Below are 25118 nucleotides of genomic sequence, written 5' to 3' on the forward strand. Positions count from 1 at the left end.
TCCAAGATGGCCTGGCTGTGGCCGCTCTGTGTCCTGTTTCCTGCCTTCATGCTGTCTGGTGAGTGCCTCCCTCCCCTATGAGAGCAGTATTAAATTGGGGACCCCAGCAGCACCTTGTGGGGGCCAGCCCTCACTAGTAAGTGCCCAGCTTGAATGGCCCACCCTAGACAGGCCCTGGGAGGGCTATAGAGGAGTCTTGTTCTAGGTGGGTGGGCTGGGCTGAAGGCTGGCGGTAAGGGTAAGGGTGGACATGCAGAGGACCAGCTGGTGGTGCGGTGCAGGTGTACAGACGTCCCCTGCTGTGTGTCCCTACAGTGACAGCCAACACGCCACCACGGTTCGCGAGCAATATGACATCAGTGTCTCTACCAGAGGACTTACCAGTGGGTGAGTAATGGTCCCTGTGCTGGGACTGAGGCTCCCCACCCACGTCTGATCACATGGACAGTCAGCCCTCTGCACCTGAAGTTTCTCATTGCAGCTTCGGCCCCCACAGGCTAAAATAGTTGTAGCTTTTGTTCTTGTCCTTACTTTATAACCCAACCCCTGCCACCATATCCGGTGTTATCTAGAGGGGATTGAAATCAGGGAGACAGGCTTGGGTTCGACACAAATGCTCCATCACTTACATGAGGGACCTGAGTACCCACCAATCTGGGCCTCTGAGGAGGGTCCTAGCCCATCTGTGATTGGTTGACTCCAAGGCTGTGGAAGACAGAGGCGCTCAGACAAGATTCCCACCCACTGGCTTGCCTCCCATGTTTTCCTTAGGCAGCAGAACCATTTCTCAACATCTCTGCATCTCCTAACCAGAGAGTGTCTCTCTTCTCATGGAGATGGTCATTAAACACAGTTCTTTGCTTTCCTTAGGAAGAAAATTCAAAAGCAGTCATTAAATGCGCAGTATTCCTTCCACAGAACACTACACAGCATTTCTGGTCTCACAAAAGCCCAGTGCCCAGAGGCAGGAAGGGAGGCTGGGTGGTGATTGAGGTGGGATCAGAATCCCAGATTCAAGTTGCACCTGCATCTCTGCCCTGTGGGCAGCTGGACCAGACCACCTTAACAGAGGTGGCCATGGACCTGGGGCACCCGTGTTCATTTGCAGGTGACACGGTCTTCTGGTTGGTGGCTACTGACAGTGATAATGATCCACTGACCTATGGGATCAGTGGCCCCTATGCCTATTTCTTCTCTGTCAACTCAAGCACTGGGGAAGTGAAGCTGGCCAGCCCTTTGGACTTCGAGGTAAAGAGTGGTGGGTGGGGAAAGCCTGGAGAGAGGGAGTGGGCAGAGCGGTCCTTGGAGCCAGAGTCTTGGAAGCATGGCTGGGATCTCACACTGACAGCAACCTCTTCTCCTTGCTGCTCCAGACTCTCCGTTCCTTCAAGATCACCATCTCCGTAAATGACAATCACAACCCCGCAGTGAGTTGAAAGGAGGGAGGGGAGGAGGTGGTCGGAGGGTGGGACAAACAAGGTCTCAAGTGTCTACTTCTGATCATGTGTCTGTTTCAGGCAAGCAGAGAGTGCCCCAGTTGATAATACTTTAGTGTTGATTACTTTAAAAATTGTGTGTTCACCTTGTCAATTTATAAAATTACAGTGTGGGTTTATAGTAATATAAATAGTGATTTAAAATGCTTTGTTTTTATTCTATGTGTGTGAATGCTTTGTTTGAGTATAAGCCTGTCACCGTGTGCATGCCTGCTGCCTGCAGAGGTCAGAAGAGGGCACTGGGTCCTCGGGGACCGGAGCACCAGGGTGCTGGGTACTGACCCTGGTCCTCTAGAGGAGCAACAGTGGTCTTAACCTCTGACTTATCCCTCTAGGCTACGTGTCTATTGTCTTAAAGTCACTGTGCCTACCCAATGACTGACATATTGTCTTTCCAAATCTCTATATATCCCCCTTTTTTTCTTTCACTGAATGGCACCCCCAGCCCTCCTTTTCTTCTCCCTTCTTCTTCTTCTTGTTAAAGTCAGGCATGGTGGTACATATCTGTAATCTTAGTGTTTGGGAGGTGGAGGCAGGAGGATCCAGAGTTCAAGTCCATCTTTGGCTACATAGCATGTCTAAGGCCAGTCTAGGCTAGGTGAGGCTGGATCCAAGGCCAGCATAGGCCAAGTGAGTGATGTGGGATTTCCCTCTGCATGCTGTGAATATGTCTTACTACCATTGGCTAATAAAGAAGCTGCTTTGACCTATGGCAGAGCAGAATAAAGGTAGGTGGGAAAACTAGCCTGAATGCAGGGAGAAAGAAGGCGGAGTCAGGCAGATGCCGTGTAGCTGCTGAAGGAGAAAGAAACCAGAACCTTACTGGTAAGCCACAGCCTTGTGGAGATACACAGATGAATAGAAATGGGTTAATTTAAGACGTAAGAGCTAGCTAGGAATATGCCTAAGCCATTGGCCAAAGCAGTTTCTTTATTTATCAATGGTAATAAAACATATTCAGGGCTGGAGAGATGGCTCAGAGGTTAAGAGCACTGACTGCCCTTCTAAAGGTCCTGAGTTCAATTCCCAGCAACACATGATGGCTCACACCCATCTGTAATGCGAACTGGTGCCCTCTTATGGCCTGTAGGCATACATACAGGCAGAAAACTGTATGCATAATAAACAAACAAATCTTTAAAAAAATATTCACAGCATACAGAGGTGAATTCCACATCAGGTGAAGGCTGTGTCCAAGGCCAGTCTGGGCTAGGCGAGGCTGTGTCTAAAAAGAGGAGAGCTGTTGTCAGTTCACAGTTTGGCTCAGTGCCAAGGGCTGCATCTTGTGATGGACATCTCGTCAGCAGTCATATGGAGCATGCCTGCAACTTCACATTTGACTAATTTAGAACACACAAATATACTCTAGTGCACATGCCCATACATGAAGGCGGGAGAGGGAGGATGGGGAGGAGAGTACATCCAGGAGAGAGGTAGCAGAGTTCTGTGTGGTGTCCTCCCAGCAGTCTTCTGGCATCTTAAACCCCTTGTTCTGGTCTTTCTCATCTGCAGGCGACTAAGGAGCTACCCGTGATCGTGGAAGACAGAAATGACAACGTGCCTGTTTTCCAGGGTTCTGAATTCTCCGCCAACATCAGTGAGGTATCCCTAGTCTTTGTGGGACAGGGCACGGAGAGGGCATCTGGGAGTGGAGCATCCATCTGGGGAGGCCGTGAATGACATGCGTGAGGCCGTGAGTGACAGGGCCACAGTTTAGAAGCAAACATCTCGGATTCTTTCAGTCGGAAAAGGAAGCGGAGGGAGCAATGTTTCTCATGGTTCTGGAAAACTAGGGGTCAGCTGGTTATATGGTCACCCTCTCTCTGTCGTCTCTACTTCCCTTGCTGCCTCCGTCCTGAGGTGTGGAGGGGCTTCAACAGGAAGACCAGCCATTTCTGTTTCCACAGGCACAGACCTGACTTTCAGCTGCTCTCTGTGCCAAGCGTTCCTCCTAGAAGCAGTTCGGAGGTCTGGAACGGCTGCTCTGTGCTGTGGCCCTTTCCTCAGCCAGATGTCCCTCACTTTAACTGTTTTCACTGGAGGCTCCCAGGGCCGCCTTTACTAACAAAGTGTTATCTCCGAATCCCCAGACCACGTGGTTGGGAAGCCCTTTAAAGTGGGGTCAGGCATAGGATCTGCCTGACAGGCCCCACCCAGCACCCACATGCTGGGCGCTGTTCTGGGTCCTCACCTCACCTGGTGAGCAGGTCTCCCCTGGGTGTGATGCGCCAGGTGTCACAGTCTAGAGCACAAGTGGGGAAAAACAAACTGCAAGGGGCAGTTCAGAGACGTGAAACTCCAAAAACGACAAGACAGGGAAGAGTGGAAGAAAGTCCCCCACAGAAGGGGCTGCTTCTGGCTTCGAGTAGGTGACTTCCAGAGAGAGACCTGGATACCAAGGGGCCTGCCAGGGGATCTCCAGGGAAGGGATGTTCCAGGTTGGGAAACAGCACGTGCAAAGGTCCTCAGGTAGTGATAAGGCTGGCTGACCTCAGAGGCTGGAAGGCAGAGGCTGGGGAGGGGCAGAGACAGGTAGCCACCTGACTTTTGAGGGCCACCAAAACAGTTTGGACCACATTCTGGGAAGAATGGGGGAACTTTCAGAAGCCAAGAGTGAGGAAGTCTGACTCAGGCTGTGGCTATAAGGAGCCCACGGGATACTGTGCAGTCAGGCTGGGTTCTAGAATAGTCTTTCACTTATGGTCTTGAGAGTCTGTATAAACCAGCTCTGGGGATATGAGGCTGTGTAGGGGGAGGGTTTTCCAGGGCAGGGCAGGGTTATTTGGGAGAAGGGGGTCCTGTTGCCTGCCCCATCTTTTTTTTTTTTTTTCTCGAGAAAAAGTTTCTCTGTGTAGCCCTGGCTTTCTTGGAACTGACTCTGTAGACCAGGATAGCCTCAAACTCAGAGATCTGCCTGCCTCTGCCTTCTGAGTGCTGGGATTAAAGACATGTGCCACCAGTCACTGGCTGCCTGTTCCATTTGAACTGTCTGATGTCCCCCTGAAGGCCCAACCCGGGGTTGGTATAGGATGGACACACAGGTGAAAAGTCCCTTTTTACAGACCCTGCCAGTCGGCTCTGTGGTATTCTCTGTGGTGGCTAAGGACGAGGACTCCGGGACCGGCGGTATAGTGAGGTACTTCATAGAGAAGGTGAGTGTGAGAGTCCTCGGGGAACCCAGGTGGGAGCCGGCCTCACCGAGCCTCATGTCCACCAGGGGGCAGCATCTTCACAGGCAATCATAGCTCTGGTTTCCCTGGCTTTTCTCTGACCACCCTCCGCTTGCTTCCCTAACCCCCTCCACTCCTCCAGCCCGCCTCACCCCACCACCACCTCAGGAAAGTCTCACTTTGTCCAGTTGCTGCTGAAGGAGGGTCCAATCCTTGCTCCCACCCCCTTCACCAGCCCGGTCAAGACCTCTCACAGGCTGAAGCATTCACACAGCTCTGGGAGAGCTCAAGACTCAGAGAGGGCCTGGGTCTAGCCCAAGCTCACCCAGACAATACAAGCACATGTGTTCTGTGAAGGCCAGTTTGCTTGTGACCCCACTACTCTTGAACGCCAAAGAAAAACTTACTTCTAACCCACCGAAGTGATTATACCAGCCAAGGGGAGAAACCGGGGCTCAGCGATTACATGACCCTGAAACATTTGCATTCCTGGCCAATGGTAGAGCCAGGCTTTGACCCTATGTCTCTCAGTGTAGGATTCGTGAGGAGTGAGGGGCAGGGGTATCCAGAGCTGGCCTCACCTGAGCGTTCTCTGTCACAGGTCATTCCCAGCACCGACGACAGCAAGAATCTTTTCCGTATCCTGGACAATGGCGTCATTGTGTTGAATGGCAGCCTCAACTACAACAGCAAGAGTGCCTTCTACCAGCTGCAGCTGAAGGCCTGTGTGAGTGGGGCCGGAGGCAGAGCTGGGGGCCCAGGGAGTGTGGGCAGAGCTAGGAGCCTCTGGGGGTGTAAGGAGAGCTGGGGGCCCGGGGAGTGTAGGCAGAGCTGGGGGTCTCAGGGTTGTGGCACAGACTCGCGGGAAGCCTCTTCTTGCCCACAGGACTCAGGTGGCATGTTGAATGGTGAACCAAAGACCCAATGCTCCCAGCCAGTCTTCCTGTCCATTTCAGTGCTTGATGAACCAGACCTGGATCCCCAGTTTGTCCGGGAGTTTTACTCAGCCTCCGTGGCTGAGGATGCGGTCTTGGTATGTGCTGGGGCTGGGAGGGGGCTGGGTAGTGGTGAGTGTCTAAGTAAAGGGTCACAGGCTCTCATCAAGCCTCCTCCCAGGGAACCTCGGTGCTGAAGGTGGAGGCAGTGGATGGTGACAAAGGCATCAATGACATTGTGACCTACAACATCACCAGTGAGAACCGGGGTGTCCCCCAGAGAGGGCTGGGGTAAGGGTGGGGTGCTCAGATCCCCTGGAGCAGCTGCTGCAAGTGCTTCCCTGTTAGATTCCACAAGGTCTGGGTGGTTCAGCATTGGGGAAGATGGGGTCATCGAGGTCAGCGGACCCCTGGACAGAGAGCAGCTGCTGAATGAAAACGAAGAGGTACAGATACAAGTGACGGTGAGTACGGCTCCTCTTCTCTAGCCCTTGACCTTTGAGCTCACTCTCTGAACACTGTTCTACCCTCTGGCTTCTGTTTTGTACCTCAGGCCACCGAGAAGAATCTTAACATCTACGAGCAAGAGGCCAGTGTGAGCATATGGGTCACAATAAGGGTGACCGATGTCAATGACCACAAGCCAGAATTTTACAACTGCAGCCTCCCCGACTGCTCCTTTAGCCCCCAAGAGGCCCAAGTTAACTTTGTAGGCTATGTGGATGAGCATACCTCTGCCCGAATCCCCATCGATGACCTGACCATGGTGGCCTACGATCCAGACCAGGCAGGTGCAAGGGCGGGGGAGGGGCACTGGTGGAGGAAGGATGAGGGGGGGCTCACAGATGGGAGAAGGGAGTAGCGGAGGGGGAAAGAGAGTGGGTGACGAGTGGAACCCAGATGGGCAGTGGATTGCAGAGCACGTGGCAGGGTGATGAGTGGGGTTCACGGGGAACGAAGGCAGAAACGTGACGGTAATGACGGTGGCCCCAATCCGTGTGTTGTGCAAAGCGGAGGCTGTTGCGCACTGTTTGGCAGGGTTCAGGGGAATGCTGGGTGGCGTAAGCAGAAGCAGCATGGAGTGGAGTTGGTGTTAGGTGCTAGGCGACAGTGGGCGGCTCTGGGCAGCCTGTGGTTTGGGGAAGAAGGGAGCGTTAGGCAAAGGGTGGCTGGAACGTTTAAAGGGGTCCGAGTGATTAACTGGGAAGGGACCACCACAGAGGTGGTCCTAGTGATGGGTGAGACCATGGCTTGACGGGATTGGGTGATGTGGAGTTGAGTGGAGTTGGCCAGGTGGTGACACGAGGCTGGTGGGGGTGTGAAGCCGGTGGACAGTGCTGGAGGGAACAGGCCTGGACGGGTGTGGGTGGCGAGTGATGGCGGGTAAGGAAGGTTGATGGTTGATTATGGGTGTGGGGTGAGTGTGGCTTATCTCTCCAGCCCTGGAGACCCACAGTGCCCAGGGCAGTCCTCTGAGACTGCGTCCGTAGAGCTGAATAGCAGGTCCAACTTCTCTTGCCTGGATTATTGTCTCGGCCTTTTCTGACTCCCCTTGTGGGTCTCACTGAGGCAGAGTTTCTGCATAAGGCCTGAGCTTGGAGGTTGGGTAAGCAGTTGCAAGGGGTCAATCTTTACTGTACCACCTTCCTTTACAGGGCGATAGTGGTACCTTCCTGCTGTCAGTGGAGGGCGAAGATGCTGAAGCCTTCAGCGTGTCCCCAGAGCGAGCGGCGGGGTCTGTCAGTGTGCAGGTAGTGGTGAGAAACTCAGCGCTGGTGGACTATGAGAAGAAGATAGAGATGAAGGTGCAGGTATGGCTCACCAAGATGTTGTGGGACTCAGAGGCCATAGCGATCAGGCTCCAGTATTGCCACTTGTTCTGTCTGCAGGTTGTGGCCACTGACTCAGTCAGCAATAACTCCTCTGTTGCCACGGTGACCATCCATCTTAGAGACATTAATGACCACAGGCCCACGTTCTCTCAGAACTTGTACGAACTCACCGTGCCAGAGCACAGTCCAACAGGTTATGTGGTCACCAGCAGTATCAAGGTGAGTGATACTGGGTGGACCATGCTGGGAGGAAGATGATGAAAACGCCAATCTAAGACCGTCCCAGACTCTGTTCCATTCAATGCCATTGGGTCCCGGCAAGCACGCGTACATGTACGAGTGTACCTGGGTGTGTGGAGTGTCTGGTGTGAATTCAGATGTGTGGTGAGACTTTGGAGTCAGGGCGCACAACAAACAGCCTTAGCTAATGAGCTGTGTGCTGCCACAGAGGGCCCGGTCTCCAGTGTCCTGCTGTCTTTGCCCCACAGGCTACAGACCCAGATATGGGTGAATGGGGTCGGATCACCTACAGTCTGCTTGCTGGAAATGGGTAAGGTCTCAAGACGTGCGGGGGAGGGTGAGTACAGAGGGGGTGGAGCTCTTCTCTACCTCCCCACGGGGCTAGAGCTGCAGAGTGCAGAGCAGAGCAGCCCACAAAAGCACAAAGTGCTTGGTTGTGTGTCCATTCCAGAAAAATTATTTTAAAAAAATGGTTCATTTTCTGTGACTATAATAAAATGCCCGAGGCAGGGTATTTTATAAAGAGAAAGGTTTATTTAGTTGCGGAGGCCCAGAAGCATGAGCATGGGATGCCATCCACTGTGCCATGTGAGGACTTCATAGTATCTTAAATCATGTGGTGGGACCCTGTATGGGGTGGAAAGTTCACATGACAAGAAAGGAACTCAGAGGAAGGGAAGGGGCCAGGGACAACCTCCCAAAAGGCCCCATCTCACAGAGGCCCCTATACCTCCTAACATCATTCCACACTGCGGACCAAGTGTCCCACACCTGAAGGCTTGGGGATACTCACAGCGTGACCAGCCCACAGTCAGAAGTCCCTTGGAAATATGGCACAAGATTCATTCAAGGCTGTGTTATCATTTGTGTGAAGTTCAAATGTAAGTGCATGTCCTGTCGTTTTATTGGCTAAATCCGGTCACTCCGAGCAGAGATGACCTGTTTGAGGTGGATCCAAACTCAGGCAACGTGACCGTGAAAAATGGCACAGGGCTGGACCGGGAGAAGCAGGCCGTGTACTACCTCACACTGCAGGCCACGGACGGCGGGAACCAGTCTGGCACTACCACACTACAGATCACCCTGCTGGATATTAATGACAACACACCTGTGGTCCGAGGCTCCTACAACGTCTTTGTGCCAGAGGGGGACAGCGATGTCTCTGTGACCATCCAGGTGAGAGCCACCTTGGACCTGGTGGGGAAGTGGGGGAGGGGTCCGTGCTGGCCCTGTATGAAGTCTGAGCTCTACTGTGTGGCTCTGAGGAAGTTACTCAGTCTCTCTGGGCGCCTATTTCCTTTTAGAAAATGAAAGGTCGTAGTCCTTATTCACAGGGTCAGCGGGGCGTGAGATAATGGGCCCGAGGAACTCTGCAGAGGCCTGGCATGGAATAGGCCTCACAGACTAATTGCCCTTTAATTCCCCACTCATCCCAAAAAGATTTGATGTGGCTTACATAAAAGGTAAGATCCAAGGGGGCTGGAGAGATGGCTCAGAGGGGAAGATCACTAGCTGTTCTTCCGGAGGTCCCGAGTTCAATTCCCAGCAACCACATGGTGGCTCACAACCATCTGTAATGAGACCTGGTGCCTTCCTTGCCAGCATTGTATGCTTAATAAATAAATAAATCTTTAAAAAAAAAAAGATCCAAGCCAGGCATGGTGGGGCATACCCCAGCAGTCGGGAGGCAGAGGCAGAGGCAGAGGCAGAGGGATCTCTGAGTTTGAGGCCAGCGTGGTTCACAGAGCGAGTTCCAAGATAGTCAGGGCTACGAAGACAAAGCCTATTTTGAGAAAAACAAAACAAACACAAAGCCCAGGATCCAAACAGACAACAAATAACAAAAAATGGGTGGCGTTATTAAAGGTCCAAAGGCAGCAATAAGACCCAGAACCCAAAGAACACAGTTGGAACACAGCCCCTGGGAGCCGAAGCCGAAAGCAGACATCTCAGCGGCCAGGTTATCAGGGTCACATGGTAAAACCCCAGTTATAGCTCCAGAGATGCACGGGGGGGCCCTCCACCGTACATGGTGAGAGACTGAGAATCTCTCCATCAGGATGACCCGGATGGACCCTTGTGAGAAGGGTCCTCAGAAGGCCATCTCTCGGTCTTAGTCCCTCTATCGCTCAGGGACTGAGGCTCCCTGCAGATGTTCCGAGGTCAAGTTTTTCTGTGGTTGCACAGTTGGCCAGCGGGGTGGGCCTGAAGTCCTGATATCAGTGGACTTGCTCCTTCTGGCTCTGGCCTTTAAGAGTCTCATGGGAGGAACATTTGTGATTGCCAGAACTGTGGCACCTTTATAGAGGCAGAGGAGTGCTTGGCGGATTAAGTGGCCAAGTCCGGAGGCCCTTCGTGGGGACAGATAGGTTGTGCCTTTGGAAGAGCCATCTCTGGCTGCTTACGAAGGATGCATTTAGCCGAAGCGAAGGCAATGACGTAGGGTGAGCAGGGCGGAAAGACAAGGAATAGCTCCCATCCCAGCTCCTGCTGAGTCCTCTGCTGAACCCCAATGCTCAGAGGCAAATCCTCTCTGTCCTCTGTTCCTGGGGCTCCCGCTAAGCAAGTCACAGACCTTTGCTGATGGTGTTGTCTGTGTTGTCAAAGGGAGCAGGGCTGTGGGGCTGCAGGGGTGACAGCGTGGCTGCGAGTCAGGTGGAAGGCCTCAGGTCAAGGTTGGGTCACGAAGAGCATGCGCCCTCTGTGCAGGCTCATTCCAGTGTAGTCCCTCATGCTTAGGGCCCTGACAAGACAAGCATGCATTCGTCCACACACGCACACACACACACACACACACACACACACACACACACACACACCCTTGGTATGAAGAATTAGCTGTGGAAAAAGTACAGCACTGTAGCCAGATGTGGTGATGCGCACTTTGATTTTGATTTCACCTTTGAAAAGCAGCGGCAGGCAGATCTCTGTGAGTTCCAGGCCAGTCAGGGATACATAGTGAGACCCTGTTTCAAAAATTTTGGGTGGGGAGCGGGAGGGTTGGTTCAGCAGTTAAGTGCACTGTCTGCTCTTGGAGAGGGACCCAGTATCCCCACGGTGGCTCACAACTGTTTATAACTCCAGTTCCAGGGCTCTGACGCCCTCTTTTGGCTTCTGTGAGCACTGTACCTAAATGTTACACTTACATACGTGGAGGCAAAACATTCACACATATAAAATAAAAAAAAATATTTTCATCTTTAAAAATGAAAAGCACTGGGTTCTGTTCCTGATACCACATAGACAGGATGGTGCGTCAGTGCATGCCTGAGGTCCCAGGCCTCTGAGTGTGGAGGCAGGAGGATCAGAAGCTTGAAGTCATCCTTGGCTACATACTGAGTATGAGACCAGCTTGGGCTACATAAGACCATGTCTCAAAATAAATAACACACACACTCTGTGTGTGTGTGCATGTGTGTATGTGTGTGTGTGTGTGTGTATGTGTGTGTGAATAGAAAGACACACAGAGAGAAATAGAAATAGTACATGCTGCAGCAATCATGGGAAATCATCCATTTTTTTGGTTTCATACTTTTACATTTAAAAAGAAATGTCGAGCCGGGCGGTGGTGTCGCACGCCTTTAATCCCAGCACTCGGGAGGCAGAGGCAGGCAGATCTCTGTGAGTTCGAGACCAGCCTGGTCTACAAGAGCTGTTCCAGGACAGGCTCCAAAACCACAGAGAAACCCTGTCTCGAAAAACCAAAAAAAAAAAATAATAATAATAGTAATAAAAAAAAGAAATGTCGAGTCTCTGAATATGCCCCCATTCCCCTTTCTGTAGCGTCAGCTTTATGGGAACCTCCTCTTCAGGTCTCTTCCCAGGGTCTAGCTCAGGCCCAGATTTGCAACATACACGTAGCAGTAATCTGGGAGATGGAACACGCTCAAGGCTGAGGCTGAGAGCTCCTGCTGGCTGTATCCCATATCTCAGCAGGGTGCCATGGCCTATCTCCCCCCTGGTTCCAGCCAATGGCAACTTAGGCCAGGGTGGGAGAGAGGGGTGAGCCTGAGGCCGAGATACCTGATTCACGACCAACTGTGTTCACAGGCCTATGATGATGACCAGCCAGATACTAACAACAGCCGCCTGCTCTTCAGCCTGCTGCCTGGGCCCTATAGCCAGAACTTCTCCATAGACTCTGACACAGGAGTCCTCAGGAATTTGGAGCCCCTGGATCGAGAGGACATTGACCCTGCCCTGGAGGGTCAAATCGTACTAACTGTGCGCGTGGCTGACTGCGGCAAACCTCCCCGCAGCACTGATGTCAATGTCACCATCACTGTGGAGGTAAGGCAGTGTGCTCTCACCCAGCCTAGCTCCCTGGTTCTAGCACACGTCACACTTCCTGCCTTGTACAGCATGGTAAATGAGAGGCTGAGAACTCAGCAGGGCAGACCTTGTCAATCCTAGCCCTTAAGTCAGAAAGACGAGGGGTGAAATCAACATGAGTGAAGGGAGATGTTCTGAAGGGGTCGTCACCCAGGGAGGTTGCTCAATGCCCAGTCTTGCCTGGAACCCTCCTAACTAACACCAAGCCAAGACTAAGGGCAGATGAAGCAGGCTCCAACTGTGTCTCCTCCACAGGAGATAGGGATGATGACAACCATTTTATTAAGAAAGCAGGGGCCGGGCGGTGGTGGCGCACGCCTTTAATCCCAGCACTCGGGAGGCAGAGGCAGGCGGATCTCTGTGAGTTCGAGGCCAGCCTGGTCTACAAAGGGAGTTCTAGGACAGGCTCCTGGGATACACAGTGGACCTTGTCACCTCAGTGAAGACACGGAATAGATTTAGGACTTGCTGACATCCTGAGGACATTGTAGAACACTAAAGGAAAAATGAAGAATTACACCTCCTGAAGTGGAGGGGTTCCTTTGCCCCGGAGAGTGTCACACTCTTGTTGTAAGTGTCAGAGGCTGCCCCTGCTTTCAGACGAGGACACTGAAGCCAGAGCCACAGGAGAGGCAGAGCAGGAATGGACTCAGAGCTGATGTCTTAGCCACTCCCGTGTGAGTCAGGACGACCATGAGAATTCAGCAGCCTTGTGCAAGAAATCAGTGATGTGTGTCTGAGGAGTCCCCATCAGACCGAGTGCCTCAGCCAGCATAGGCCCCTTCGGCACTTCCAGAAGGATTTGGATTACATGATGATAGCTCTATCTCAGAAAAAGACAAAGGAGAAGGATGGAGAGAAGGAGGGAAGGAGGAGAGAGGGGGTAGAGAAAGACAAAAGGAAGGGAAGGATCGGGGAGGAAGAGTAGGGAAGACGCACCTTATCGAAGGACTAGGTTCTGTTCCCAAGTCTCCATTCTGTGCTTATGGAGAGAAAACTGACCATCAAAGCTTGCATGTATGCCAGCAATTGGGAAGGGCTGGAGCACCCAGAGCATCTCCCCAGTACAGGACAACACAGGGAGAAGATGGGATGCAGGGCTCCGGCAGTACATGGTAGACAAGGTCAGAAAGCATCAGGTGTCCAGGGCATCAGATTCCAGTTCAGACTGGGCACAGAGCTGATGTCACAGGACTGAGAAAGGGGACCTCAGGATAAACCAGATGGGGACACAGCCAGGGACCTGTAATAGTTCTGGGAGGTGTAACTATGGTTCTGGGCTGAAGTCAGACAAACGGAAGGACCACTTCTTGACCTTCTCTGAAGGCTGTCGACAAATCTGGAGACTGAGGGTCACAGAATTGATGTCTCTATCTGTGTAGAGGCATTACTGGCTTCTCAGATGGCTCTGGGGAGGGTGAACCTGGGGCTACGAGGTCCCTAGGACTCAGATCTGCCTCTCCCTTTAGGACATCAATGACAACCCGCCTATATTCAATCAGTCCTCCTATGAATTCTTTGTGAAGGAGAGGGATCCAGGTATGTGCCCCCTGGGCTGGTTTGGGCCCAGGGAGCTGAGCAATGGGCTGGCTGTACAGATGGCAGGGGATTACATATCCTAGCACCTTGGGTACATGCAGGTGTCATCCTTTTGTGAAGTAGCCCTTGGGGAAGGGTACACCAGAGCAGAGCCTCTTTACATCCCATCTCTGACACCAAATAGTAAGGCCCATGCTAACAGCTCCATTACAGGACTAGCCGGAGTGCCCAAGACCTGCACGACTGGTCCTCCAAGTTCTGTCCTTCGTACACAGGAGAGTTTGTGGGCACTGTGAAAGCCTGCGATGCTGACCAGACCCAAGCCAACAACCGCATCAGCTTCAGCCTGTCCGGGACTGGTGTCAGCAACTTTATTGTCCGAGGCAATGTGCTGGCACAAGGGTGTGCCGAGGGGTCCATCTGGCTGCTCCCTGATGTGAGCCTCGATTACGAAGCACAGAAATTCTTCAATCTGAAAGTGAGCGCCGAGAACCCAGGCCCCCAGAACTTCAATTCCACAGCAAACGTCATGGTAACTGTGGTGGATGTGAATGACGAACCACCTACGCTGGTTACAGCCTCACTCCAGGCCATATCTGTGGCTGAGAATGGCTCCCAGTATGGCCAGGTGGCTCAGGTGAAAGCCCAGGATGTGGACACTGCGGCCTTGCTGAGCATAGAGCTAGTGGATGTCCTCTGCACCAAGGATAACGTTGACGTGGGCAGCGTGTGCCACGGCTGGTTCTCTGTGGATTCCAACGGCTCCGTGTATGTCAATCAGAGTGAGGCCATCGATTATGAGGCTTGTCATCTGGTCACACTGGTCGTGCGGGCACATGACCTCACCACAGATTCCGGCTTTGAAGCATACAGCAGCAATGGTGAGAGGGCCTGCAGGGCTGCAGCTTAGGGTGCAGGGACCCACATCAACCCTTGTCAACTGTGTCACTGGCCATGTGCTCTTGGGGATTCTGGTCTCCATCTGTTGGGTGGGGTGGCCAAGAGGCAGGTTGTGGAGAGTGTTTAGTGGGGTGCCTGGAAGCACTGGCTGAAGGCTGCCACTGGTGAAACAGTACACAGGAGACAGCACCCCAGAGCCAGCTGCAGCCGCATCTACCTCCACATGGGCACGAGGGCCGTGTTAACAGTGAGCACAGCACAGAACTGTGCCAGACACCTTAGGGAATTTGCTCATTTCATTCCTGCACAGTTCATGAGCTAGTCATGCCCAGGCATCTTAAAGATGGAGCAGCCAAGGCAAAGAGTGGGTAGGAGTTTTTTTTATTTTGTGTTGTTGAGACAGGGTCTCACTCTGAAGCCCGGGCTGGCCTCAAATTTATAATCCTCCTGCATCAGTCTCTCAAGTGCTGAGATTTATAGTTGTGTGTCAGAGTGAGTGTTTAAATGACTGACATTAAAATTGTGCACCACACTTAGATATTAATATAGAAAAACATGCATAATATTTCCACCACACACACACCCCCACACTCCCACCCCCACCCACCCCCACACTTACTTTTAGGTGTGTTGAGAATGGAGCCCCGGGTCTTTCTTATACCAGCTAAGTTATACCCATCCATGTATAAAATGCCTTGGTCAGCTGGGGAAGACCCAGACCACTCCTGGATTGCCACTCTTGCATAGCTCTGACCCGTTGTTTGTCCTCCATGAGGGTGGGGACCACATTAACGGACAGGAGATCTAGAGGAGACTGTGGAGACACCTGGGTGAGGAGCAAGGACGTGCAATGGGGACAGGAAGAGCAGGGGCAGAGAAAGCCTGCTGAGACCCAGGCTCTTTGGGTGAGGACTTTGCCCAGAACTTTGACCCACATGATCTCATCCTCCGCAGGAACCCTCCTCATCAACATCGAGGACAAGAACGACAATGCTCCCTATTTCCTGCCTGACCACCAGACCTTTGGTGAGTGAGTGAAGCCACCATCTTCACCCTGTCCTACATCCACGCACCTCCTAACTTGGGATTACCCTTAGATACCCTCCCTCTCTCTCCCCAAGAAACCCTCTCTAGGCGACAATGGGGTCCAGCCCACTTCTGCCCCAGCTTGAGGCTAGAAGGGACATCTGAGTCTTCATTACAGTTTTGGATCAGCTGTTGGCTGGCTCTAAGGCAGGCCTTTCCTCTCCGAGCCTCGATCTCCCTATATGTACAGTGGGGATGGATGCCTTGCCTACGACAGCCTCAGGAACAGTGGCAATGGCCACTGTTGTAGAGGGATTGGGGCCGGGCTTGTGGTGTGGACTTAGCAGTGCAGGGCCAGGTGGCACTGGCCCCGCCGTGCTGACCCGTTCCTGCTCACATTTGCAGTGATCATCCCGGAGCTCGTGCTGCCCAGCCAGACGGTGGCTTATGTCCAGGTGAGTTGCCAGCTCTAGTCGTACCGGCCACAGTAACTGCAGCGGAGAGGACTAAGGCCTTCGGGACTCTCAACTGCCCCTAAGGTGTCTCAGCCCTAGATCTGATGGGCTCAGAACCGGCTGACACAAGCCTGAGCTGTAGCAGTGCTGGCCCAGTCGATGCGCCTCCATTCTGCTAATTGTTCAATTTAGTAGTCATAAAAATTTCATGACCAGAAATGCCATTTGTAAGCTAGATTTCCTGACGATGCCAGAATTCTCGAGTGCGATTGAGAACCCATAGCCAACTGTAAATTAAAAGGGTTTCTTCTGCTTAAATAGCTTCCTGAGCACAATTATAGCAATGCTTTCAATTTGTTACGGTGATGGATGTCAGCCATGACTAGAGGGTGGCTAGGCCATGTGGGGTGAAGCCCTGGGGCTGGAACTGCCTTGCTTCTCTGGGATTAAGTTTCCTATGTGTGGGTGTGTGTGTTTCGAGACAGGGTCTGGCTTTGCAGCCTTGGCTATTTTGGATCTCACTATGTAGACCAGGCTTGCCCCAAATCTGCCTGCCTCTGCTTCTGTGGTACTGAGATTAAGGGCATAAGCCACTGTGCCCAGCTCAGTTTCCCTCTTTGATACGAGGCTGGTGGCTCCTGGCTAACACTACATGGATGATGTACCCCAGGCTTGGAATGACCTGGCCTTTCCCGTGCAGAGCTGAGGGTGTCCTCAGGACAGCGCTTCTTCTGGGACAGCAATTTTTCCTTCTAGGTTCTTTCAAAATTTAACACAGGGTGGGGGGAGCAGGAGTAGGGGAGAGAGAGAGAACTGGGATTGGTATGTAAAATTAAAAAAAAAAAGATTGTTAAAAAAAAGAAAAACCATAGTTAATCTCCAGTCCTTAGTCAACTGTTTGCCAATGTCCTGATTTAGTCATGGTTTTGAATTGTTTTCTTTTGTATGTATGTGTGTGTGTGTGTGTGTGTGCAGGTACACATGTGTGGGTGGGTGTACATGCTTGTGTATGTGTGTGTGGGTATGAATGTGTATATATATGTGTGTGTGTTTGTATCTGTGTATATGCACATTTGTATGTATGTGTTATGGGTAGTGTGTGTGGGTATGCATGTATACGTGTGTATACATATATGTGTATCTGTGTATATAAACATATGCATGTATGTCATATGGGTAGTATGTGTGTGTGTGCTAAAAACAATGTAGGACATTGTTCCTTAGGAGCTTTTTTTTTTTTTGAGATAGGATCTCTGAGTGGCCTAGAGCTTGCCTAGTAGGTTGACAGGCCCCAGGGATGCACCTGTCCCCACCTCCCCAGTGCTGGGATTACAAGCACATCCCATGGTATCTGGTCTGTTATGAGGGTTCTGGTTCACAAAAGCAGGTCAGGCCTTGTGCCTGCAGGGCGAGCGATGTACTGACTGAATCTCTTCTTGGTTAAACTGGTGTTTTTTTTTTTTTAAAACTAACTCCTTTTCATAGCCTGAAGCCCAGCTGTTCACCCTGAGCCTGAAGCCCTATGGACCTATTGCATCCTTGTGTGTGTATGTTTGAGACAGGGTTTCTCTGTGTAACAGTCTTGGCTGACCTCAAACTCATAGAGATCTACCTACCTCTGCCTTCTGAGTGCAGGGATTAAAAGCGTGTGCCACCACACCCAGCTCTCTGTTGCTTTCTTTTTAAAGGAATTAGAATGTTTGTCTCTCTTCTTTGTTCAGTTTTGGTCCACTAGGGAATGTAGGCTCATATTAATCAGCCCCAAATGAGGGCTTTAAAGAGGATATACACAATAGGCGCTCAGAAGCTGAGCGTGGCTGTGTTTGGGAGTGGGTGTGTAGATGCTTGGCAGTCAGGTAGAGGAGAGTGAGGCAGGTTTCAGTATAGGAGGACTTTTGGTGGTGAGGAGTTATGTTGGGCAAATGTGGATGTACAGTGAACTTTGTCTTTTAAAAGCCTAGCCAGGTGTGGTGTAGACTTCTGTAGTCCCAGCACTTCTGAGGCAGAGGCAGGAGGATCACAGAAGGTTCAAGGCCATTCTGGCTTAAATAGTGAGTTCCAGGACAGTCAGGACTACATAGTGAGACCCTATTAAAAAAATAAAAAATCATGTGCTTTGAGTGGCGGCTGTGGCTTCCGGTCACGGTGGGAATGGAGAGGCCTTTCCCAGCCTCACTCCGATATTCACTCTTGCCCCCAGGCCAGAGACGAGGACTCACAAGACAATAAGATCATCGAATTCTCCATCCCGAGTGCAGATTTTGTCTCCAAGAACGGGGCCACTAGCCCTGTCCAGGTCTTCCGGATTACTCGCTCAGTGGAAGCAGACCTGTACACCGGCAACATCCAGTAATGTGGTGATGGATCCCTGGGTGGGTTGGGAGGGGAGGAGTGGGGAACACAGCCTCAGGCCGGGTGTCCACCCTAGTGTACGGGGAGATTTCCAGAGAGCGTGAGGACCCACGCTGGGTTACAGAATAAAGCTGTGTCTTGCCATCTCTCACAGGCTGGTGACCAACCTTGATTCCACTCTCCAAGGCACATACCAGGTGACAGTGCAGGCTGAGGACAAGCCTGTCGTGGGTCCCGCACTGAAAGCCCAGACCACTCTGAATGTGAGTATCATTCCTGCCTCCAGCCCCCCGTGTTATCGGCTAGTCCCATGTTTTTCTTTTCTTTTTTTTTGTTATTATATTTTGTTGTTTTAAGACAGGGTCTTACTAATGTAGTTCTGGCTAGACTGGAGCCCCTATATAGACAAGGCTGGCCTTGAACTCACAGAGATCCACCTACCTCTGTCTCTTCTGAGAGTAAAGGCACGCTTTGTTGAATTTTTATGCAGAATGTTTGTGAGATGGACCTGGAATCCCATCGCTTGGGGACAAAAGCAGGGGGAACTTGAACTTGAGGCCAGCCTGGGTTATGTAGCTAGACCTGGTCTCAAAACAAATCATAACACACACACACACACACACACACACACACGCAGTCACACAAGGACTTCTAAGTAATGGGGACTTTACTGTTCTCATCCACACATCAGCATCAAGAACAACTGGCATGTACACAGGAAGGAAATTCTCAGGACGTAATAGCCATGTGAAACACTGCATGAGCCTCTGACATCCAGCAGCGCTACCCCTAGACCCAGACTCCCCTTATTCTTGTTGGGAAATTAAACCAGCTGTGCTCTTCTAGGAAGGGTGTTTGTCAATCTCTACATGTGTTTACAAGACACACAGTGATTTAGCCAGCAAGCCCCCTTCCAGGGATATCCCTGCAGACACAGGATGGTACCTCAGCGTACAGGAGAGCCCCCGGTGGTGAGGAAGTCAGAAATGGCCAGGGTATGTGAGACAGCCACATGGACCACCACACAGACACTGGAACATGTAGAGTGAAGAGGAGAGATGCCTGAGAGAGACTGAGCAAGCAAAGACACGTAGGGACAGGGGCAGCATGACCACCAGGATTCTGAGCGTGTGGCCGAGGGAAACCATGTGCGTGTTCATGGGATTATTTTTTTTTAAATATTTATTTATTATGTATACAATATTCTGTCTGTGTGTATGCCTGCAGGCCAGAAGAGGGCACCAGTCCTCATTAGAGATGGTTGTGAGCCACCATGTGATTGTTGGGAATTGAACTCAGGACCTTTGGAAGAGCAGGCCATGCTCTTAACCACCGAGCCATCTCTCCAGCCCCCTCATGGGATTATTTATAGGCAGAAAATTCCAAGATAAAATCTCGTGAAACTTTCATTGTGACAGCCTCTTTATAGTAAGACCCGGGATCTGAGGGCAAAAGAGCCTTTCTTTGTATTTGGGTCTGAATTCGGGTTACAGGTGAACACTGCACGCGTGCTGTGATAGTGGCCGTGTGTCCTGAGAAACGCGTGCTGTGGGTAATCTTGCGGTTGCCCTGTGTTTCTGATGTCTCCTCTCCATACCTGCTTCTACCCACCCCTAGCTCTTCACTGTGGACCAGAGCTACCGTGTGAGGTTACAATTCTCCACCAACAAGGATGAAGTGGGTGCCCACGTGGAGGAGATTAAGGCGTAGGTCTGGGAAGTACAAGAAGGGGCTATGGGAAGACCCTAAGGGGCTAGCCCTGGAGAACTAGACAAAGCAGCCCTCTACCCTGTCCCTGACCCTAAGGGGCTAGCCTTGGAGAACTAGACAAAGCAGCCCTCTACCCTGTCCCTGACCCTAAGGGGCTAGCCCTGGAGAACCAGACAAAGCAGCCCTCTACCCTGTCCCCAACCCTAAGGGGCTAGCCCTGGAGAACCAGACAAAGCAGCCCTCTACCCTGTCCCTGACCCTAAGGGGCTAGCCCTGGAGAACCAGACAAAGCAGCCCTCTACCCTGTCCCTGACCCATGCTTGAACTTGTCCCTATCTTCCATCCTATGCCTGTACCCCGGAAGCCCATGCTCAGTCAAAGGTGGGATGGGGCATGCACAAAACTGCCATGCGGTTGTGAAAGCCATGCCCTGGAGAAGAACAAGGGTCCCAGAAGAAAGGATTTCCGTTTCTAGTTTGGGCAGAGCTGTCTGTTCTTTAGTGAACGCAGCCTTCCCTCCGTATGACTCCTGATTCCACTGGCACAGGCCTGGCGCTCCTGGGCTAAGGCCCCACTCCACATGTCTCTGATACCGGTATCTTTTGTAGGGCTCTCGTCCAAGCGACCAGGACCACTGTCTACGTTGTGACGATCCAGAACATAGACTCTGTGACTCGGTGAGAATCCCCAGACCCAGTGGCTGGGCTGAAGCAAGGTAGTTGGCAAGGGTGTGGTGTTTCTGAGCTGTTCGTGTGTCTATTCCAGGGCCCAAGTCCAGTCCTACCTTGATGCCTACTTTGTCTTCTCCAATGGGACAGCCCTGACACTTAACGAGCTGAATATGTGAGTGGAGCTGTCTGGGAGGGTGGGCAGGAAAAGCCGAACAAGAAGCCCCCAGGGGAGGTCAGTGACCCTTGGGCTCTGTGGCAGGATGATCCGGAGAGACCAGGATTCTCTGACTCAGCTGCTGGAACAGGGACTGGTGGTGGTGGTGAGTGCAGCAGACTGAGATCATGGGTGGGGGAGGGACGTGGATGCCACAGCCTCCTCACCCTCCCTCTTCTGCAGAGCTCCCAGGAGAGCCAGGAGTCTGATCAGCCGAAACTGCTCACCAGTGTCATCATAGGACTGGGGGTGGCCATGGTGCTGGTCCTGGTGATTTTGATCACTGCCCTCCTGTGTGTGCGGAAGAGGTACGATTCGCATTCCTCCCTTTGTCCCCAGCTGTCTCCTCGCCCAGATACCTAATGTATGTGGGGTGGGTAGGAAGAACTTGGGGTCAGGCATCAGGGACATGTGCAAGACTGTGGGTGAGCCGCCTTCCCATCCTAGGCCTGTCTCATTGCCAGCAGAATGGGTTTGGTGCTAGGTTCTTCCATGAGTTTGGGGTAGAAATGTTGAGCACTTCAACTCGTTGCCATTTCCCCTTCCCAGAACACAACTGGTAGCATCCCGGGTCTCCCTCTGGGTGTCACTGCTGGCTGCCTATGTGGCCCTTTGACAACACGTCGTCTTTGCTGGTGGTTCTGCCCCCTACAAAATGCAGCTAAAATTATCACCAGCTAGGGTCCTTGTGCAGCCACAGTCCAAGGGCCTCCCTAGGCAGCAGGTGAGCAGGTTGCAAATGTGACCTCCTCCTGGTTCAACAGTTACCAGCGGAAGCTTCAAGCTATGAAGGCTGGCAAGGAGGCCCGGAAGACACCAATAGAAGCAATGACTTCATCTGCTGCTAACATCCCTGGCACCAACATGTTCAACACTGAGCGGTGAGCAGGAGTTAAAGGGAAGTAAAGGCTTTGTAAGATGACTGAAGGCCATAGCTGCTTGACCAAACTTTCTCCCCAGAGCCAACCCCATGCTGGACCTTCCCACCAAGGATCTGGGATTGGAGTACCTCTCCTCCGGTGACTTGGACAATGTCAGGTGAACAACACCTCTCACTACTAGACTGGTTGTTGGTAGTGGGACATAAGTGGTGATGAGGATAATGGTGATGGTAGTAGTCATGGTGATAACGGCAATGGTGGGGAGGGCAAGGGTGTTGATGCTGGTGCTGATGATGGTGATAGTGGTAGTGATGGTAGTGGTATAGGCAGTGATGCTGATAGTAACGTTGGTGGTGATGGTGATGCTTATGATGCCGGTAGTGATGGTGGTGGTAATGTTGGTGGTAAGGCCACAGATTGGGAAGGTTGGGTCAGTTTGCTAACAATCTAAGTTCTATCACTTCTTCCATAGCCTCAATTCTCTAGACAAAAACGCTGTGGACTTGGACACGGACAGCAAGGAAATCAAGGTAAGATATGGGATGAGTTGGTACCTGGGGCTTCTGACTTGAGATTCTTCTCTGAAGGAGTGGAATTCAGGATGAACGAGGCCCAATCCCTGGTCCTCCCTAATGTGCTCTTTGGTGAGATGCTTCTTGCTTTTAGCTTTTAGTTCTTTTCATCTGCAAATGGTCACTGAAACATTAACTCTGCAAGGCTGATGTGGGGGTTCAATCAGAGCCAGCATGTGGTGTAAGGTTACAGCACTTGCTGAGGTTCTGGTTCCATCTCCAGCACCACCAACCAACCAACCAACCAACCAACCAACCAACCAACCAACCAACAAACAAAAAACAACACAGCAAAACCAAACCAACAAAAAAGAGAAGGAAAAAAACCTAGCATGTAGTCAGAAACCGGTTCTGCCTATTTTTGATCTCTATACAAATGCTAGTAGAAATCTGGACATGAACAAGGGTACCAGAGGAGAGAAGAGAAGCTCATCACTGACTAAATGGCAACAGCACTTTTTGTTAACTAGGTTAATTGGTTGGTTAGTTAGTTAGTTAGTTAGTTAGTTAGCTAGTTAGTAGAGGGGATCAAGAACTCAGTTTGGAATCACCTGGGGAACTCTAAAACAACTGTGATGCTCAGGTCAGTTCAGATTCTGATCCTGATGGCCCATGGTGGGACAGGGTGGGACAGGGCAAGGACATGCGGTCAAAGCTCCCCAGAGGATTCTAGTTTCTTGATGAAGCTTTGTTTTGCGACAGGGTCTTACAGTGTAGCCTAAGACCAACCTCAAACTTTCCATCCGCCTGCTCCAGTCTCTTGAGCGGTGGATTACAATCCACGCTGCCTTGTCTGACTCTTCAGGCAATCCCAGTGTCCAGGTAGAAAGGAGAACTGGTCAGCGACCTCGGGAGGGGCTTTCTAGAGGAACAGACTGGAGCAGAAGTCCCTGGAGCCCGTTAGCTGTACTAGTTCACTTCTTGGAAAGAAGTAGTGTTTACCTCGTCACACCCACCCTTCCCCATGGGCCCAGCCTGCCCGTGCTGCTGCCCTTAGTCTCCCTGAGGACTCTTCTCTTTCTTTTTCTTTTTGAGACAAGTTTTTTTTTTTTTTTTTTTTGGTGTGTGTGTGTGTAGCCCTGGCTGTCCTAGAACTCATTCTGTAGACCAGGCTGGCTTTGAACTCGGAGATCTGCCTGCCTTTGCCTCCCAAGTCCTGGGATTAAAGGCATGTGTCATCATTGCCCAGCGAGTACTAATTTCTTAGATAGATCGAGTCAACCAAAGCTTCTCTTGGGTTTGTACAGGGGTCCAAATGTATCATGGTGAAAAGTCCAGCAGAGAGACTTCTAGACGGGCTCCCAAGAATGGGGATCATGGAACAGGAAGCCAGTCAGCCCCTGTGTGTGGCCCATCTCAATGTGAAGGCGGTTTGTGGCAAAAACTCTAGTGAACTTCTCTGACAGAATTGAGGCAAAAACGTCCAAGGCCCTGAGGAGGGCACTGTGGACTCCCTCCAAGAGTGGAGTTAGCGGCTCCTGATTGACCTGTGGGCTGGAAAGAATAGGGCTTCCGAGAGAAGAGCCTGGAGAGAGGGTGTGGCTAGCTAGCGGACAGAGGATTTTTCTTTATCTCGCAATCCCTGAGTGCCACGACCCATAAGGCTCTGTAAACACTGTGTACAAGGTGTGAGAACCGGGAGATCACCCAGTCCCCCTGCCAATTCAGCAGCACGGATGCAGATGCTCAGGGAGTGTTGTCTGCCTTAAGGCCAGGCAGCCTGCGGTAAATCAGAAGTCAAGACTGCTGGCTTAGGTGCCAGGTTACGTTATCTGGTGCTGTGCTGGTTGCTTTGGGCTCAGGGTCTGTAAGCACAGACTGACTAATGTCTCCGGGGCTCTTGGCTGCTCCACTGTTTACCAGGGATGGTGACATCTCCAGGCTGGAAAAAGCCCTTTTAGAGTTCAGGCAAAGGCAGGGGTGACTTGGGGCTCTGACCTTGTGGAGGCAGGGCGTGGAGGCTGCAGCAGAGTAACCTGGCTCAGGGGCTGGGCCCTCCCATAGGAAAGTATATGTCTGAGAAGGAATGAGGGACTGTGGGCTGTGTGAGTGACGTTACATGGGGAGACAAGAGGAAGGACGGCAGAGGTGTGTTAGTGCTATGATAAGGTACAGCTGTAACCCTGGGTGACATTTCCCAAAGACAGGAGATGGCAAATTCAAGCAGAATCTAGTGTTGTACCAGGACATCCACGAGAATGGCTGACCAGTTCCTGCTCTGCCTCTTCCTAGCTAGGGCGATGCCCAGCGTCTGCCTTCCTCAGCAGGCTATCTGTGGCTCTATCAGGGAACTGATGGACCTTGTACAACACATGGCCTGCTCTGGGGTACAGGTGGCACGAACTATGACCAAGTTGCTCTTTGGTCTAGGACAGGGCAGAATGCTAGAACATTGCTCTGTTGGGGTTAGGCAAAGGCCAAAGGTGACTCCCTAGGCCCACCCCACTTGTACCACTCCTGGCCATGGCTGTCTCTGCTATACAGCAAGGAGACAGAGGCCCCAACAGGAGCGAGCCTAAGGAATGAGGGTGGGAACCTCCAGGCAAGGAGCCATCTGGTGATGAGTGCAAAAGCCCACTGCTGTCCTAGGTTCTGGGGAGAGAACCCCATCTTCATCTTCCCTTCTTGTCTCTCCAGAAGCCGCTTCCACACAACTCGCCTGAACCAGACCCAGAGCCCCTGAGTGCAGTGCTCTCGGGAAGGCCGGTGAGCACAGGTAGACAGCAGAAGAGAGATCTGTCCTTCACCAACCCTGGCCTGGACACCGTAGACCTGTGATGGAGACCTTCATTC

At 51.8% G+C, this 25118-nt stretch overlaps 1 protein-coding gene across 2 annotated transcripts; it reads left to right on the top strand.

Moving 5' to 3' along the window:
• On the top strand, positions 1-25118 carry Cdhr2 (cadherin related family member 2). 2 transcript variants are annotated; one of them, XM_005355212.2, is made up of 32 exons: positions 1-58; positions 316-387; positions 1109-1248; positions 1374-1424; positions 3009-3098; positions 4559-4648; positions 5268-5393; positions 5553-5699; positions 5783-5858; positions 5950-6065; positions 6155-6388; positions 7257-7412; positions 7491-7652; positions 7922-7983; positions 8606-8849; positions 11724-11963; positions 13475-13544; positions 13820-14425; positions 15399-15470; positions 15876-15925; positions 18126-18274; positions 18432-18540; positions 19895-19983; positions 20596-20664; positions 20753-20830; positions 20918-20978; positions 21056-21180; positions 21637-21753; positions 21833-21910; positions 22226-22283; positions 23515-23517; positions 24963-25118. In XM_005355212.2, exons 1-32 carry the CDS (start codon positions 7-9, stop codon positions 25101-25103), a joined length of 3933 nt encoding a protein of 1310 aa, XP_005355269.1. In that variant the 5' UTR covers positions 1-6; the 3' UTR covers positions 25104-25118. The 2 variants fall into 2 exon arrangements, with proteins under 2 accessions (XP_005355269.1, XP_026638920.1); XM_026783119.1 differs by lacking the exon at positions 23515-23517.

Source organism: Microtus ochrogaster, chromosome 16 (genome assembly GCF_000317375.1).
Source record: "Microtus ochrogaster isolate Prairie Vole_2 chromosome 16, MicOch1.0, whole genome shotgun sequence".
Classification (NCBI taxonomy): Eukaryota; Metazoa; Chordata; class Mammalia; order Rodentia; family Cricetidae; genus Microtus; species Microtus ochrogaster.